The sequence below is a fragment of the Solanum verrucosum genome, unplaced genomic scaffold, assembly GCF_900185275.1.
Source record: "Solanum verrucosum unplaced genomic scaffold, falcon-dt-bn FXZP01000285.1, whole genome shotgun sequence".
NCBI lineage: Eukaryota > Viridiplantae > Streptophyta > Magnoliopsida > Solanales > Solanaceae > Solanum > Solanum verrucosum.
In genome coordinates, this window is record NW_026019934.1 from 892,010 (window position 1) to 911,677 (window position 19,668).

Here is a 19,668-nt window from a genome sequence, read left to right on the forward strand (position 1 = left end):
TTTATTTAAGAAAATGTTCCCCTCATAATATTGATCTATGTTTTAGTTTTATGAGTTTAAGCTACTTGTGATTTTCTTCATTCTTCCACAAGTCTCTGTATTCTTACGGCTAACCTGCTTAGATCGACTTATTTTAAATGTTTTTTATAAAGTGAAAATAGTTTTTAAATATTTCTTTAGTGTTTGAATAATTTTTAAAAATGAAATTCATGTTCTACTGATTTTTCTACTTTACCAAATACTCAAAAGTTAAAAGCTTTAACCTTTTGTAGTTTGTACTCATCTATTGTAATACCTCTTTCCTTTTCCTTTCCATTTGATGTTAGGAATTCGTTTTTAAGACCCGACTAATCTGAATTTGTATTGAAAAATTCTCTCACTATCAAAGACGCCTTCTTATAAACTTCTAGTGCTTGAATTCGAGAAGTTTGTTAAATATGGATTTGTTGGAAAGAAAAAGGAAGTAAAGGAGAAAGTGAACAGAAAAATAGAGCCAAAACAGAAGTAAAAGCTACTGCAAAGTTTTTTTTTTCCTGATTAATAATGGAAGCAATAAGTCTGCCTATAAATAGGCTTACTGTAAAACAGAAAATACTAAAATCTAGGTCCACTAAACCACTAACTACTAATTAGCTACTAATCTGCCACAATATCTAAACATGCTAAGATAAAGGAAACTAACTAACAAACTCCTGAAGACTTGGTCAAGTATCTGAAACACTTTTCAACACTCCCCCTTGATTCAAAACAGCAAACTCCAAGTTGACCTCTGAAGAACTCGCGCTTTGTTTGCGGAAGTGACTTCGTGAAGATGTCTGCTGCTTGCTCATTTGTATCACAAGACTTCAAAGTAATTTCTCCAGTAGAAACAAGACCTCTAATATAGTGATAGCGAATATCAATGTGCTTTGTTCTGCTGTGAAATGTTGGCTTCTTCGTCATCACAATAGCAGATATATTGTCACAAAAAATCTTAGTTGCACCAGTCGGTTTTTGGTTAAAATCTGCAACAAGTCTCCTTAACCAAACTGCTTGACAAGCTGCAGAGGTTGCTGCAATATATTCAGCCTCTGAAGTTGATAAAGCGACCACTTCCTGCTTCTTTGAACTCTATGAAACTGCTCCAGACCCAAGATTAAACAAGAAACCAGATGTGCTCTTTCGATCATCAATGATGCCTGCATAGTCACTATCAGTAAAGCCAGTTAATGTGAAATTTGTTACCTTAGAATACCAAATTCCATGCTCTGTTGTCCCAGTAATATATCTTAGTACTCTCTTTGCAGCTCCAAGGTGAAGCTTGCTTGGATTGTGCATAAATCTCGATATAACGCCAATAGAGAAAGCAATATCTTGTATTGTATGAGACAAGTAATTCAAACCACCAACCAGACTTCTAAAATAAGTTGCATTTGCCATTTCAGAACCATCATCACGACACAACTTTTCATTAATATTCATCGGCGTAACAACAACTTTACAATTTACCATAGTAAACTTTTTCAAAAGATCTGTTGCATATTTTCTTTGGGAAAGAAATATGCCTTCAATTCTCTGTTTCACCTCAAGACCAAGAAAATAATGCAGTAGACCCAAATCAGACATCTCAAAATTCTTCATCATGCAGTCCTTAAAATCAGTGATCATAGACTCATTTGAATCCATATATATCATAAAGACATACGACCAAAAAATCATTTTTACCTTCTCGTTTTACATAAAGAGTAGGCTCATTGTTACTCCTTTCAAAACATTCTCATGGAAATATGAATCAATCTTGAAGTACCATGCCCGCGGCGCTTGCTTTAAGCCATAGAGTGCCTTTTTTAACCTGTAGACATTATCTTCTTTGCCATTTACTACAAAACCTTCAGGTTGTGAGACATAGACTTCCTCTTCCAAATCACCATTTAAAAAGGCAGATTTAACATCGAATTGGTAAACTGGCCAACGTAAATTAGCAGCCAAGGCTAAAAAAGTTCTCACAGTTTCAAAGCGAGCAACAGGAGAAAAAGTTTCTTCAAAGTGAATACCTTGTTGCTGGGAATAACCTTTTGCGACGAGCCTTGCCTTATGTTTTTGGATTATGCCATCAACATGATACTTGGTTCTAAACACCCATTTGAGCCCAATAGCTTTCTTTCCTTCAGGCAAATTTACCAAGTCCCATGTCTGATTCTTTTAAATAGCCATCAACTCTTCTTCCATAGCCTTGCACCATTTGTCCTCTTTTACAGCATCTTCAAAGAGGATAGGATCTGAAACAAGTAAAGCAAAGGTACAAGATGTACTGTTAGCATATCTAGGATTTTGTTTCCTATCTCTTGTTGATCTTCTTAATGGAGTTGGCTTAGCGGAAGGTTTTTCCAATATTGGAGAAGTTGCTGGTGCAATTGATGAGGTAGACGATGGACCAGCCAAAAAAGGATCAACTACATACTCTTGATCAATAATATAGTCAGAAGGCAACAACTTAATGTTTGAACTTTCATTTGTGGAATTAATTCCAACTTGCATCTTCATTAAACACAACATTTCTATTGACCGTAATCTTACCACTCACTGGATTATATAACTTATAAGCCTTGGATTGTGTGTTATATCCAACAAAAATACATTTTTCATCAAGCTTACATCGAGCTTGTGAATTTATCAAGGCATAAGCTATACAACCAAAGACATGTAAGTGGCTTACCTTGGGCTTGTTACCTCTCCAAGCTTCATATGGTGTTTGATTAAACACTGCCTTAGTAGGAGAAATATTCAGCAAATAGACAGCAGTGGCAACAGCTTCAGCCAAAAAAACACTTCAGTACACCTCTACCTTCCATCATGATTCTGCCCATCTCGACAACTGTGCAGTTCTTTCGTTCTGCTACACCATTTTGCTCTGGTGTATAAGGTGCTGTGAGTTCTATGTGTATTCCATTTTCCTCACTAAAGGAACTGAATTCTTTTGACATAAACTCACCACATCTATCTGTTCGAAGTGTTTTGAGTCTACATCCACTTTGTCTCTCAACAAAAGATTTAAATTTCTTGAAATTGTCAAAAGTTTCAGATTTAAATTTCAAGAAATATATCCAACTCATACGACTATAATCATCAGTAAAAAGCAGAAAGTATCGACTTCCCCCTAAAGACTCAACACTCATAGGACCACACAAATCAACATGTACTAACTTAAGACAAACAGAAGCTCTCCAAGACTTGCTTATAGGAAAACATTTTTTACTTTGTTTCCCATAAACACAACTTTCACAAAAATCAAGATTCTCAACTTTTGGCAACCCAAAAATCATTTCCTTTTGACTCAATAACTTCATCCATTAACATTTAAATTCCCATAACGTAAATGCCATAGTCTAGTTTCATTATCTCCACTAGCTACCATAGTACACCTCTCAACCATTGAAACTTCTAGAGGAAACATTTTATTGTTAGCCATTGGAACTTTAGCAATGATTTTCTCAGATTTCTTATTTTTAATAGTGCAAACACCATCGTCAAAGAAAATTGAGTATCCGCTAATCATTAGTTGTCCAATGCTAAGCAAATTATGAGATAGACTAGGAACAAACATCACATCTTCTAAAATCTTAGCATTACCTTGGCTGGTCATAATGCTAACTGTACCTCTACCTTCAACCTGAATCTTCTTGTTGTCTCCTAGCCTTACATCTGATTTTTTTGACTCATCGAGCTCCTTGAACAATGATCTTGTTCCAGACATATGATTGGAACAACCACTGTCCAAAAACCAAAAATCGTCAGGAGTTTCTTTTTCACAATAAAGGGCCATGAACAACTTACTGTCATCATCAATTTCATCTACAAAGATTGCTTGGTTACTCTCATCTCTCTGTTTTTGCCAACAATAAGCTTCTTTATGACCTGATTTTCTGCAGTAGCTGCACAGAAACGTCTTAACCTGCTTCTCTTTATTTGATCCTCCTCTATCTCGATTTCTTCCTTGGCCTCTTCCACGGCCTCTTCCTCGAAAACCACCTCTGCCTCTTCCACGATTTGCAAAGTTTTCTAGCTTATCTTTCTGATGAATGGACTCCCCCTTCACCTGAAATGCCTTTTCTTTATTTTTTTCATGCGATCTTAGGAGCCTCTCTTCATGAGCTTGCAAAGAACTCATTAGTTCATCAAAAGTATAATCAGATAAGTCATGAGATTCCTCAATCGCAACAACAATATGTTCAAACTTTGAAGTAAGACTCCTTCAAACTTTTGCTACAACCGTTTCTTCAGATATGTTTTCACCATAAGACTTCATTTGATTAACAAGAGAAGAAACTCTAGACAAATAAGTTTGAACAGATTCATTACTTTTCATAGAAAGAGTTTCAAAGTCATGACGGTAAGTCTGTAATTTTTTCGTAATCACCTTAGCTGAACCTTGAAATTCCTTCTTCAAAATCTTTCATGCTTGCGAAGATGTAGTTGCTGCTGCAATTCACGGAAAAATTGTATCGTGGACTGCTTGTTGAATCAGGAATAGCGCTTTGGCATCCTTCTTTTTTATCTCTTTCAATTTTTCCGTCTCTTCGTCAGAGTCTGATTGCTCCACGAAGCCTGCTTCAACCAAATCCCAAACTCCTTGTGATTTGAAAAGAGTTTTCATTTTGATACTCCAAAACTCATACTTTTCACCATTAAAAATTGGCATGAGTTGTTGGGAAGATGATGAAATACCATTTACTGCCATTTTTCCTCACAATTTCCAGAAAGGAACCTTGCTCTTGATACCAGATTTGTTGGAAAGAAAAAGGAAGTAAAGGAGAAAGTGAACAGAAAAATAGAGCAAAAACAGAAGTAAAAGCTACTGCAAAGTTTTTTTTTTCTGATTAATAATGGAAGCAACAAGTCTGCCTATAAATAGGCTTACTGTAAAACAGAAAATACTAAAATCTAGGTCCACTAAACCACTAACTACTAATTAGCTACTAATCTGCCACAATATCTAAACATGCTAAGATAAAGGAAACTAACTAACAAACTCCTAAAAACTTGTTCAAGTATCTGAATCACTTTTCAACAGAGAAATATTAATTACCAGGACAGCATAACTTTTGTCTTTTGATGATAATAAAACTTGAAATATGGTCCATGGGGCCCTTATTTTGAAAAAATTCAATAATTAGTTTTATAGTAGAACCTATGAATCACATACATATGCACGGACCATGTTTTTCTAATTTCTATAAAAATAAAAAATTATGTCCCCTATTCAAAAAATTTTACTTGTATAGATGTCCACATCATACCTACCTTAAAAACAGAACAAAAACTTCTAGCAAGTCCCATAGCTAGCACAATATAATAATGACAACACAAGTACCAAAATATGTTGAGCCAAGGACTCAAAAAATGAACAATGTAGCTAACCATCTGGAGCCATGGCTACAATTGGAAGGCAAAGTGGTGTTTGTAACGGGTGCGTCGGCGGGGCTTGGCCGCGAATTCTGCCTTGACCTAGCTAGTTCCGGGTGCAGAGTGGTGGCAGGTGCTCGTAGGTGGGACCGGTTGAAGTCCCTTTGTGATGAAATTAATACAAATTATCATTTGGTTAGAGCTATGGCTATTGAACTTGATGTTACTACTGATGGTAAAACTATTGAAGCATTAAAGAAAGCTTGGGATGCATTTGGTCACATTGATGCTCTTATTAACAATGCTGGCGTTAGAGGTACGTACGTAAAAAACACGTATAAATAAGTAGTTTCATATGAAATTCACAAAATTTTTATATTTAATACTTATAGTCACGATGGAGCTAAAATACTAAAATATATATCATATGTAATTAGATTCGACTCATAACATAACACACTTTTTGAACTGCTTTATCAATAAATAAAATATGTATTACTATCAAAGGAGATTAATTCAACAATTTATATAATAATAATAATATATAGTTTTAAAAAATTGTATTTTATAGTTTTATTTCTTTGCCTTTGTTTGGTAAGTTATTGAAAGTTTTCAATGAGATCCAAAATAATATCCTAAATAAAATCTTGATTTCGTGCTTGATACTCTTCATAGAGATCTCAAATGAGGGATCTCTTATTCGTAATAGATCTGATCAATTATCCATCCTACGTCCTTTACATTTTTGACAATCTATCTTGGTTTTAGTAGAGTAGATTCGTGAATTCCAAATCATTAATTCATTGAACTTCTAATAATTGTTCTATATATGCAATATAATTTTTCGACAGAAGCTACTTTAATGTAATTTCATATACAGTATATAATATGAATATATTTTTTGTTTATATATAGGAGGAATAAAATCTTCAGTGGATATTTCAGAGGAAGAGTGGGAAAACACTTTAAGAACAAATTTGACAGGATCTTGGTTAGTTTCCAAATATGTTGGAAGACAAATGCAAGCTTCAAAAAAAGGAGGCTCAATTATTAATATTTCATCAATTTCTGGTTTAAATAGAGCTTTAACGCGTGGTGGTATTGCTTATAGTTCCTCTAAGGCTGCTATGGATTCTATAACAAAGGTTATAACCTAACCCTAAATGACGTTTGTCGTATCAAACACATATCGTACTAACTTTGTTTATGAAATTTGCAGATAATGGCATTAGAATTGGGAGAACACAATATTAGAGTGAATGCAATAGCTCCAGGTCTTTTCAAATCAGAAATTACTGAGAATTTAGTGAAAAAAGATTGGCTAAAAAATGTAGCAAAAAGAAGTATTCCACTTAAAACTTTTGGTACAACTGATCCAGCATTGACTTCACTATTGAGATATTTGGTCCATGATTCTTCAAATTATGTATCTGGCAATATATTTATTGTTGATGTTGGTTACACACTACCTGGCATCCCTATCTTTTCTTCTCTCTAAGTTATGCCGCTTGATGATCGCTACAGTCAGACATCTTTATAGCAGACATCTTCTGTAACGTTATGTCACTATATTAGTCGAATTTTCTCCGAAAGTCCATAAGATATTTGGCAAATGGCGTAGTTATAAAAAGATTTTTCTATGCATTATATTAATGAATTTTTTTCTTGTTGTTATTGTTGTTGTAATAAGAAATGTTTCCTAGATATTATGAAATGTTTCCTTATATGTACCAATTCGTTTGAGATTATTTGATTATTTCTTGCGTCGACATACAAATGCACCAATGATGTGACACTATGATAATTGAATATAATAGAGATCATGATCAAATAGGTCCAACTTTTGTATTTCTTTCATATTTGTATCATTTGTAAACAAAATGATCCAGCCACATATAAATGCACTTATTCTGATGAGCAAATTGCAATTCAGGGCATTTCTATGAAAGAAATAAAATAAAGCGCGGTTAGTTTCAGAAAGTCATTTTTTATCTAATAGGATGGTTAGTTTAGGTTTTGAGGCTTCCATTTTCAGTTTTTCCTGTTAGACGTTTTAACTTTTAACTTTTGGCCAAAATATAGATTTAGTCAATATTTTTGGTAAACGTGCTCAAATTAACATTTCTTCAGCGCAGTTAGTTTCGGAAGGTCATTTTTGGTCTAGTAGAATGGTTGGTTCGGTTTCGAGATTTTTGGTCATTTTTGGTCTAGTGGACAACATCAACACTACAACTGAGGATAACATGACTGCAAATGGACCTCAAAAATTTGATAAAGAGAGCACAATTATTGAAAATGGACCTAAAAAATCTGATGAAGAGATTACAATAGTTGAAAATAGACCTCAAAAATCTGATAGATAGAGTAAAACAGTAACTATCACACCTAAGGAGCATAATTAAAGGAACTCAGCTTTATCTGATATTCACAGCCAAGCAGGTGATTATGCGAGATTGGCAGAGATGGCTCGTTTGAAATCTGTATCTATAGAGAGAAGGTCTGAGTGAACAAACCGATAAATCTAACAGTATTGTTGTACTTCATGTCTCTGTTGAAAGAGCAAGATTGTTGCCAAAACGTATAGCTGGAGTAAAAGGTTCTGACATTGTTTTAGAAGCAATACTGGAGGCAGATGTGTCAAAGAATGCCAAAGAATTTTTCTCACAGCCACAAAACCAATTAAAAAGTGAATGATGAGGTTTACTTTCCAACTTTAAGACCAATTATGTAATCTTTATTTATTAAAAGACAACACATTAGAGGTTTACTAAGTTTATGGTTCTTTTGAAGCCTATATGTTAGGCTTCATCGTGTTTAGGCAATGTGAATTACATTGCATCTAAAAAGCATTGATTTGCATAGAATAGCTTAGTTTGGTAGGTTTGTACTTTTGTTTGGTGATCCTCTATATCCTTCCTTTCAAAATTTCTTAGCATGTTTAGTTGTATTATTTGAACTATCATAGCTTTACTAACTAATATGAAATGCTATCTTTTCAGTTCTGGAAAAAAAAAAACCTTAGTCCCTAAAAGACTATTTTTGTACACTGAATATGAACTACATGTGTGTATGTCAAAATAAATGTTAATTGCAGCTATATAAATGATGAGTGTGGTGGAGGTATTGTCAATGACAAAGATGGTCGACGGATATCATTTGTCTTGTATATTTATAATCGCTAGACATTTTTTCTTAACATAATATCATTTATTTTTCAGGATGTTGTAATGTCTAAGATCACATCTGCATCTCAGCTTGTATGTAATGTCGTGCAATTTGAAATAACTATGAAGAAGTTTATAATTGGAATTAGTCATTTTTTTGAAGAAGTCAGAATCTGGAAATTTAGTTAAGTATGGGAAAAAAATGAGTTTTTTTTTGTCAACTTCAAACAGTCATAACTCCTTGCTCAGAATGATTTAGGCGAATTTCCAGTTATTTCTGGAAATCCCTTGGAATGATCTTTCCAACGCTGCTGAGTTTGCTCGATTCCGAGTTCGTATGAGTGAGTTATTCCCTTTGGAAGTTGGGCTGTTGGCACAGTCGCACAAGGCAGTTTAGTCCGAAAATTTTAAGGGTATTTTGGTCTTTTCCCTAGCCAATTCTTTTGGTTATATTGAGGTGTTAGACTGATTTTAAATCAGTTTTCCCTTTTTAAAAGTGAGAGTTAGGGTTTTGGAGAGAAGAGAGAAAGAAGAGGAGAAAGAGAAGAAGAAACAAGGATTTCGTCAAGATCGTCGTGGTTTTCGTCGGGGGTGATCCCTATTAAGGTATGTGAGTTCATAGTTTTGGGTTGGTTCTTTCCCCCACACGCCAAACTCGTTTTATTTCAGAGAAAAGATTGGTTGTGTTGTTGAAGTTATTGGGTTGTGATTGTTGAATTCTTGTGGTTGTGTTGTTGAAGTTTCTTGCTGGTTTAGTACATGTTTCCAGTTGTGTTTTTGAGTTGAAATCCACTGTATGTTGAGGGGTTTATGATCCCAAGTGTTTGCTGCTGGAACCTTTGAAGTTAAGAGGGTTTAGAGTTGGCAACATGAAGGAGAAAAGTCGGGCAGCTTGCATGAAACAAGTCTGCGTCGCAGACTTGTTCCATCTGTGAACAAAATCTGCAACGCGTAGCGGACAGGACGCGGACTCCACTGTTTTTAGAATTTAATTTCGTAATTCTTCTTAAGTTTAGCTGTCCTAAATTATTCCTAAACATCATGGGGTCCTTCCAAACCCAAATCATTACTCTTGAATCCATAATTCATTTCAAGAAAGTTAGGATCCAAGTCAAGTGAAGTTAGAGTCTAGTTTAAAAGTTAAGAAGCAAGTCTTTAAAGTTTTTTTCCAAGAGTCTCTATTGAACATTTTAACTTTGTTCAAGGCTCAAGTTTCAATTTAAGTAAAGAGTATAGAGTTTCAAGTTAAGTATAGAGTTCTAAGTTAAGTCAAGAGCATAAAGTTGAGTCCATTTCTCAAAAGTTATTAGGGAACTAAGTATTCCCAAAGAAGTTTATAAATGTTTTTACATTTGAAGTAAGAAAGGAACTATGATTTCCAAAAAAGCCTTTGGGCTAAGTTTTGAGCAATTATCTCAAACTAAAAGAAAGAAGTTTGTGTTTAAAACACTTATGAGCCAAAGTATTTTTGGGAGTAGTATTGAACACCGAATTGGGGAAGCGAGTTCATATTAACTCAACTCTCCATAAGAACCATGCGCCAACATGGGACTTGACGTATCATTCTTTTTAGATGATCACGTAAGATTAAGCTAGTGGATCCACTAAGTTAAAGTAAGGTCCTATATCATGGCAAGGTATAAGATGGTCCTTAGGCAACGTGAGGTAAAACGTTGTATCATCACTAGGGCTCATAGTGGTGGTTGTCGGTTAAAGAACCTCCCACAAAAGTTATATTACTTTTATATAAGTAAAGTCGAGTTTGTTATCATTTTATCCTTAACGAACTAAGTTGTTTACATTGTTTTACAAGTTTTATATGTATTGCATATGTCTTATTGTTTACATTTGAGTTCTTTTACTCATAAGTCGTGTAGAGCCAAGGTAAGAGTTCCTTTTTACTCTTTTCAAGCTTAAGTGGTTGTTTAGCTTTCCAGCTCGCATACTCGTACATTCTATGTACTGATACCAGTTGGCCTGCATCGTCTTATGATGCAGACGCAGGTACCCAGGATCAGCACCCAGCATGCCGTTGATCCAGCTAAGCACTCCAGAGTCAGTAGTGAGCCTCCTTGCTTTTCGGAAGACTCGGATAGTTTTGTGTTCCTAGTTTTGTTTTATTAGGATATTGCGGGGTCTGTCCCAACATCCATCTCAGTATTTTAGAGGCTTCATAGACAGTCAGCCAGTTAATTTTGAGTCTCTCATCTATGTATATATGTAGATATTCTATTTTGAAACTCGAGTTGCCCTTTTGGGCCAGATTTTATCAGTTAAGTTGTTTTATGTCTTTGCATGACATTGAGTTATTCTGTTGAGTTAGGTTTCCGCTGAGTTAAGAAAGCCAGACAAAGGGTTCGCTTAGGGCCAGCAATGGTCTCCGGGTGCCGGTCCCGCCCAGGGTGTAGGCTCGGGGCGTGACATTGTAGATGAATCTGGCGAGTCTCCGACAGTAGATTCTTTATAGATTTGCATGGATGAATTGGGTGGGGTTAAGAATGTCACGACCCGAGAGCACCCCCTAGTCGTAATCGGCGTACTCGACCTCTCGGAGGTCTAATACAAGCCTCTTAGCATTCATTCATCGCATAAAACTAAAAATCATAATGAATTAAAAACTTTCTTTACAAGGAAGACATTTCATTAAAATTGTAAGCTGAAGACTTCTAGACTTTATACACTTATGTCTCAAACCATCTAATACTTTGAATACAACATTGGGATTAAGCCCATACAAAACTTAAAGCAAATACTAGAAAGACATAAAAAAAAAGGGCATGTAGGGTATTGTCCTCGAATCTATGAGGACTCACCAAGTCTTCATCTTCAACACTTAGAAACCTATCAAGTAGCCATGACATGTCACCATCTCCAAATCCCTATACTTTAGTCAAAAAGGGAAAGAAAGGGGGTTAGCACAATTAAGTACTAAGTATGGAGACCATGCAAGAAAATATGCACAACGGACACTTACAAGAAATGTATGCTTTCATATCATTTTGATAAAACCTTCACTTCACAAGTATAAGAGACATAATACAAGTCAAGGCCTAGAATTCCTCTTTTAACATTTATAGAAAGGGCGCCATTTCTTAGTTCTAGCCCACTTCACACATTCATGCATTCAAGACTTTAAGTAACAAGGAGAGACACTTTAGTCTACCAACCAAGTCACAACATTATCATCTAAGGATACTTCATAATCCAACTTCATTTCATATATACATCATGAGAAAAATCATACTTTATATCATAATGCCATCCACTTTACATAGGATCATCACAAGATCACATAAACTCATTCACATCATACCTTCACACATATAGCTTCACATAAAACTTTACATATAGCTTCATATAGGACTTTACATATAGCCTCATTTATATATAATAATATAACAATACAATAACACTCATATAATGCCCTTCATGGCCTCAATTCACAATAATACAATATTCCAACATTATGCAACAACTTCCCCAATGCCTTCATGGCTACAATTCACAATAATACCACACAAGAACAAGATATAACACTTCCACCAAAGGTGGATTCAACCTACCAACAACAATCAATTCAATAAAGAGAGTTCAAGCTTTCTTACCATAATTCAAAGCCATAGCCAAAATCACCAAAATCCAAACAATCACCAATACTTCACCCATAAGGCTTACCACCCTTAATTCACCCATTATCAACAATTAATCATGAATAAACATTAAACAACACAAGTGATATCAATACAATTCACTTTACACATAATTCCATCAACTTTGAATTTATAGAAATAGACCCACTTCATAAACACATTTTAGGATTTTGTAGAATACAAGGATTCATGGAGTTTTTCATCTTAAAACATCAAATAAACATCAATAATATCATAACTTATCATTTGAAATCGTTTCATGCAAGAACCCTTGAGTTTGAGTAGAAATTAGGCTTTTTCACAAACTTTGGAAAAGTTGAAAACCATTTGAAATTGGCTCTAGGGTGATAGCTTGCCCTACATAAAGAACTCCCATACCTTTACTAAGATTTCCCAAGAAATTTGATGAAGAATATGTCTTTCATCCACAACCCTAGCTCCCACTTCTTCTTCTTCTTCTTCCTTGAGTTAGAGAGAGATATAGAGAGAGAAAGAACTTGGGATTTGATTTGGGAAAATAATGAGTTAAAGGAATGTTTTAAGACCCAAAACCATTTAAAATCAACCCCACATAATAAACAATTAAAACGAAATTACATAAAAACCCCTCATAGAACCTCATTATAAAGTCAACACAAAGTCATAGGCTCTTGCTTAACTTATCATTTTTCCGAGTCGTTACAAAGAAGACATGTATATATGCTCTTGGTTCTCAAGTTGTTTTCTATGAGAACGTTGGTTCATCATCTGCTTCAACTTCTCAACCTCAAGATTATAGATTTGATGCTCGAGTGAAGGAATACGTTCAAGAAATGAATGAGGAGATGAAACATGAGAGAGAGAAGAGATGAGAGAAGAGTTGCGTGAAGAAATGAAAAATGAAATGCAACTAGAAATGCAAGAGGAAATTGATAAGATTCTCCAAGAACGTTTGCCCATTCTCATAGCTGGGCTGCCTAAACCACCCCTGGTACACTGCCCGCTGGTACACCTCCAACTGGTACACCACATTAGCTTAGACATGACCCATCATCAAATAATGATATGAGTCATTTAAAATTCCAAACTATTGTAGGCATATCTTTCATTGTTTATTTCTGTATTTGGATTTGTTTTGAACTCTTCATTTTAGCTTTTGCATTGTTTTAGTCAAGTTATAATTTATCAAAGGGTCACTGGATTTTATTATGTTTTCAGACTTTTTAAGATTCGTAAAAGCTATTGATTAATATAAATATATAAAGTGAAACTTTACTATCGAATTACCATTTAGTTAGTAATATGGCAATATACATTACCAATCACTAACCGAATATTGACCATAAATAATATATATATTACCAACAAAATCACAATAAGTTAGTAAGCTTCCTAATGAATTACTAATGAGCTTCTTGTGTTTCTAAAATACTAATCAATTAGTAACATAAGTTACATGAGTAGATAGTCATTCTTAGTTACAGATTTAAAATTCGTTGGTAATTTACCAATGAAATACCAACACATTATTTTCTTAACCGAAATTACAAACTGATTACAAATGTATTTTGGTGAATTTACTATCGAGCTTACCAACCAAGTTGTTATTTGTTATATAATTGCTAACCAAATACTAACAACATTTTATTTTATTTTAGTATATTTGCTAACATATCACTAACATAATTGAATAGTGAAGAACCAAATTTATTAACTCTTTTCTCTCCGTCAGTAAACTTCCCAACAATATGCCAACCGAAATTTGGTTGGTGAATTTACCAACGAAAATTTCAAGGCCACATTTCAACAATTACCAACAAGTCTTTTATGTGTTTACCAACTGATCTTTAGTTGATAATTTTACCAACTAACTGAAATGGATTGGTAAAATTTAGTGACAAGCTTTTTAGCAACAAATTAACATTAGTTGGCATTCGGTTGGAAAAAGCATTTGCCAACCAATTTAATCAATTTAGCAACGGATAATTTTGTTGGCAATTCAGGGTTTTTTGTAGTGTAATACCAAACACTTAATAAGTGCTCCCTATATATTAGTATGTGAATTTAAATTAGTTGATTCGTTATAATTATTATCATGTCCTATTGTACTCTAACACAAAAGCTAAAAAGGCATTTTTGGGGAAAGTGAGAAATCTATGACATTTTACACCAAAATCATGAAATTATCTATTTCATATAAAACATAAAATTATCTACCCGTGGTTCTATTAAAACAAAAAGTTTTTTTTTCCATGTAAATTTATAACCCTTGCTGGAACCTAGCTACTAGGGGTGTACAAAATCGAATCGAAAACCGAACCAAACCACAAATCGAGTCAAACCGAGAAAAAAAAAACCCGACTAGTGATTGGTTTGACTTGGTTTAATATTGAAAAAAAAAATCCGACTATATTTGGATTGGTTTGGTTTTAACTAAAAAAAACCAGCCCGAGACCAAACCAACCCGACATTATATATATAATTTTAAAATTTTATTTTATACATAAAAATATTTACTTTGATATAATTTTAAAATATTTCTTATACTTTTTCATAGTTTTTATTTTTTAATATATTATTTCAAGTTTGAAATTTAGAATTTTGAATGGTTCAATAAAGATTATAGTCAACATACAGATTTTGGTAATTATAATAAAGTTTAAATCAAAATCAAATTAATACTAATGCAAAAATAAAATCAATTCAACACTAAGAATGACAATAATTTTGAATATTTGTTCTTTGGTTTTATATTGGTTTAGACAATTCAAATACATAATCTAATTTTAATTTCCTTTAATATTTAGTCATGTAACTAATACTTATTAAACTTATTTTAGCATGATTTAGTACTTTTAAATTATGATCATTTTCATTATGACTTGTTAACTTGCAATATTTGTTTTACGCAATTTCATTATTATTATTTTTTTGTTGGATATTTTAGTGTCATTACTCATATCATATTTTGTGTTATTTTCTTAAGAAACACCTTAGATAGTTGTATTTTGGTAGATCTAAAGAAATATTTGATGTACAAGTAATTAAATTATATGTTTGTATGAATACTTTATCGAAAAAACCTAAAAATCCGAAAAACCCAAAAAAATCCGAAAAGACCCGAGTTTTATTGATTTGGTTTGATTTATAGATTTAAAAATCCGACACAAATGATTTGGCTTGATATTTAAAAAATCCAAACCAATCCGGTCATGTACACCCCTACTACTAGCTACCAACATAGTTGTTAGTTGTTACTCCATTAATTTTGTCATGAAAAAATAGTGTAATAGACCACCATAGGGTGACAAAATATGCAATAAATGAAAGTGTAATAGACCATATTTTAGTAATTTCAGAAAATGTTTCCCTCTTATTGATCTATGCATGTTTTAGTTTTAATTATGAGTTTAAGCTGCTTGTGTTTTTCTTCTTTCTTCCACGACTCTTTTGTCTTCTTAGAGCTGCTAACTACTTAAATCGACTTATTTTAAGTATTTTTTATAAGGTGAAAATAACTTTTAAATATTTCTTTAGTGTTTGAATTAATTTTAAAAATGAAATTAATGTTCTACTGATTTCTCAACTTTACCAAATACTCAAAAGTTAAAACTTAAAAGTTTCAACCCTTTAGTAATCATCTATTGTAATACCTCTTTCCTTTTTGTTTTCCATTTGATGTTAGGAATTCGTTTTTAAGGCCTGATTAACTTAAATTTGTATTGAAAAAAATTATTTTGGGGTAAATTAGAGCGCTCACTATTAAAGACGACTTCTTATATATATATAAAGCTTGAATTCGAGATATTTGTTAAAGATTGTGAAGTTTTTATTACTATTCCAGCATAACTTTTGATGATAATAAAACTCATAGTGTGGTCGTCCATGGGGTCCTCATTTTGGAAAAATCAATGATTAGTTTTATATCTACCTCACATCCTTACTAGAACCTATCAACCACATACATATGCATGAACCATGTTTTTTTAATTTCTATTAAAAATAAAAATTATGTCCCCTATTCAATTCACCTTTTCAAATTTTTTACCTATATATATGTACACATCTAATTATATTAGAATTAATAAACTCCTAACAAAAAAAAACTCCTAGCAAGTCCCATATAGCTATCACAATATAATTATGACAACACAAGTACCAAAATATGTTGAGCCAAGGACTCAAAAAATGAACAATGTAGCTAACCATTTGGAGCCATGGCTACAATTGGAAGGCAAAGTGGTGTTTGTAACCGGTGCGTCGGCGGGGCTCGGCCGCGAATTCTGCCTTGACCTAGCTAGGTCCGGGTGCAGAGTCGTGGCGAGTGCTCGTCGAGCGGACCGGTTGAAGTCCCTTTGTGATGAAATTAATACAATGGCTAGTTCAAATTCTCATTTAGTTAGAGCTATGGCTATTGGACTTGATGTTACTACTGATGGTACAATTATTGAAGCATCAGTAAAGAAAGCTTGGGATGCTTTTGGTCACATTGATGCTCTTATTAACAATGCTGGCGTTAGAGGTACGTACGTAAAAAAGTTTATACGAACAAAATGTATGTGTTCTTGGTTAGTAAAAACACGAATAAGTAAGTAGTTTCGTATGAAATTCACAAAATATTTATATTTAATACTTGTAGTCACGATGGAGCTAAAATACTAAAATATATATCACATCTAATTAGATTCGACTCATAACATAACACACTTTTTGAACCGCTTTGTCAATAAATAAAATATGTATTAATATCAAAGGAGATTAATTCAACAATTTATATAATAATAATATATAGTTTTAAAAAATTGTATTTTATGGTTTTTTTTCTTTGCCTTTGTTTGGTAAGTTATTGAAAGTTTTCGATGAGATCCAAAATAATATCCTAAACAAAATCTTGATTTCGTGCTTGATACTCTTCATAGAGATCTCAAATGAGGGAACTCTTATTCGTGTTAGATCTGATCAATTATCCATCCTACGTCCTCTACGTTTTTGACAATCTATCTTGGTCTTAGTAGAGTAGATTCGTGAATTCCAAATCATTAATTCATTGCACTTCTAGTAATTGTTACGTTATAATTTTTCGGCAATTAAGCTACTTTAATGTAATTTCATATATAGTATATAATATGAATCTATTTTGTGTTTATATATAGGAGGAATAAAATCTTCAGTGGATATTTCAGAGGAAGAGTGGGAAAACACTTTAAGAACAAATTTGACAGGATCTTGGTTAGTTTCCAAATATGTTGGAAGACAAATGCAAGCTTCAAAAAAAGGAGGCTCAATTATTAATATTTCATCTATTTCTGGTTTAAATAGAGCTTTAATGCGTGGTGGTATTGCTTATAGTTCCTCTAAGGCTGCTATGGATTCTATGACAAAGGTTATAACCCTAAATGATGTTTGTCGTATCAAACACATATCGTACTAACTTTGTTTATGAAATTTGCAGATAATGGCATTAGAATTGGGAGAACACAATATTAGAGTGAATGCAATAGCTCCAGGTCTTTTCAAATCAGAAATTACTGAGAATTTAGTGAAAAAAGATTGGCTAAAAAATGTAGCAAAAAGAAGCATTCCACTCAAAACTTTTGGTACAACTGATCCAGCATTGACTTCACTATTGAGATATTTGGTCCATGATTCTTCAAATTATGTATCTGGCAATATATTTATTGTTGATGCTGGTTACACACTACCTGGCGTCCCTATCTTTTCTTCTCTCTAAGTTATGCCACTTGATCATCACTACAGTCGGACATCTTTATAACAGACAACTTTTGTAACAACATGTCACTATAATAGTCTAATGTTCTCTGAAAGCATCCATAAGATATTTGGGCAAATGGCGTAGTTATAAAATGATTTTTCTATGTATTATATTAATGATTTTTTGTTGTTGTAATAAGAAATGTTTCCTAGCTAGATATTATGAAATGTTTCCTAGTATTACCTTTTCTTGAAATATGATGGCAAATATTTGAATATGAATAATGGTCCTTAGCTAGCTATTATTGTCATTTAATGTGAAGGAACATGCATGGACGGAGTTAGGGTACTGCAAAAGGTAGTTTAATTTTCTTCGAAATCTTTTATTTTATTATATATATATATATATATATGTTGAATCTCCTTGCGCGCTTATATGTGTACTAATCCTGGACACGTACTTTGCACGTGACGTGAGTCCCGTGAAAGGTATGAATTACTGTCAAAATCACATTTTAATCAGTATCACAAGCTATTAAAAAAAAAAATTAAAATAGATGAACAATCAATGTATTCAAATAACTTCCTTATTGTATGTCAAATGATTAGACATTTGACGAACCTGAAAAATTTAGTTTGGTAACTAAAATAATGAGTTACATTTTTAAGTTATTAGGTCCAAACATATGGTATATTAGTATGTGCAAAAATGAATAACAAAAATGATTAATGGTTCTCATTTAAATGCACAATAAGAAAATTTCTACATATACCTTAAATTGATATCTTGTAATGACCCGAAAGGTCATTTTGGTAATTTTTCGTGGAAATGACTATTTTGCCCTTTCGGTAGTTGCCCTGAGTCCCATGTTTTGTGGTTGTAAAGTTAGTTTGAAGAAAAGTTGGTAAAAAGTTGAGTTTTTGATAAGTTGAGTTTTTATGAGTTAAAGTTGGTTAAAAAGTGTTTTTTCGAGTTATTTGGAGTTTCGGGACTCGGATCAGATTTCCGTCGATTCCGGCAATTTTAGAATGTCGAAACGGGTCTGTGTGAAGTTACGGAGTTGAATTTGGAGTTGAAACGAAGAATTGAGGTCCTAAGTTGCTAAAGTTGTGAAATTGTGATAAAGAGTTGACTTTGGTCAACATATGAGGTTCCGAGGCTCGGATTGAAATTCTGAGAGTACCGTTGGTTTCGGGAGGCGATTCTAAGTCTAGAATGAGTCTTGGTTGAATTTTTAGACGCTCCGTTTGAGTTTCGAATTTTTTTGGCGTTAAACTAGTTTCTTGGCATCTTATTGAATTTCGGGTCAAGGAGTCCTCGAATTCAAATTCCGACAGTTCCATTGAGTCCGGAACGTCGAATTTAGTGGGGGTACATATTTAGTTTGTGTGCACGAGATTCCGAACGAATCTCGAGGGTCCAACGGGGACTTAAACTTTGGTGTTATTGTTGTTTCAGCTGCTGTGTTTTTTTTTAGCTGCAACAGCAGTCTTTTTTCTTCTTTTTTAAAGCCAAAAACCAGTAGCCATTTTCCCCCAACTTGAAAAATACCCATTTCTCCATTTTTAGACTTTGAGAGCTCGAAAATAGGTGATTTCAAGTGGGTTTTCGCAAGGAATTCATTGGGTAAGTTATTTCCAACTTAGATCTTTGATTTCCATCGATTATTTATGGATTTTAACATCAAAATTTGAGATCTCAACTGAAAAATTTGGGGGTTTTTGCCTAATCCGAATTTAATAGAAAAATTGAGTTTGTGAACTCATTTCAACTCCTTTTT

The 19,668-nt window shown here is 33.3% G+C and overlaps 2 protein-coding genes and 1 pseudogene across 2 annotated transcripts; all 3 read left to right on the top strand.

Annotated features, from left to right (window-relative positions):
* Positions 1-4,676: 4,676 nt before the first annotated feature.
* Positions 4,677-6,880, top strand: LOC125834556 (uncharacterized). The gene is made up of 4 exons (XM_049513701.1): positions 4,677-4,695; positions 5,417-5,698; positions 6,298-6,527; positions 6,602-6,880. The coding sequence occupies exons 1-4, from the start codon at positions 4,677-4,679 to the stop codon at positions 6,878-6,880; spliced, it is 810 nt and encodes a 269-aa protein (XP_049369658.1).
* Positions 5,408-17,945, top strand: LOC125834578 (uncharacterized). The gene is made up of 4 exons (XM_049513721.1): positions 5,408-5,484; positions 16,469-16,697; positions 17,329-17,558; positions 17,628-17,945. Exons 2-4 carry the CDS (start codon positions 16,550-16,552, stop codon positions 17,904-17,906), a joined length of 657 nt encoding a protein of 218 aa, XP_049369678.1. The 5' UTR covers positions 5,408-5,484; positions 16,469-16,549; the 3' UTR covers positions 17,907-17,945.
* On the top strand, positions 7,551-8,283 carry LOC125833959 (uncharacterized; annotated as a pseudogene).
* Positions 17,946-19,668: the final 1,723 nt, after the last annotated feature.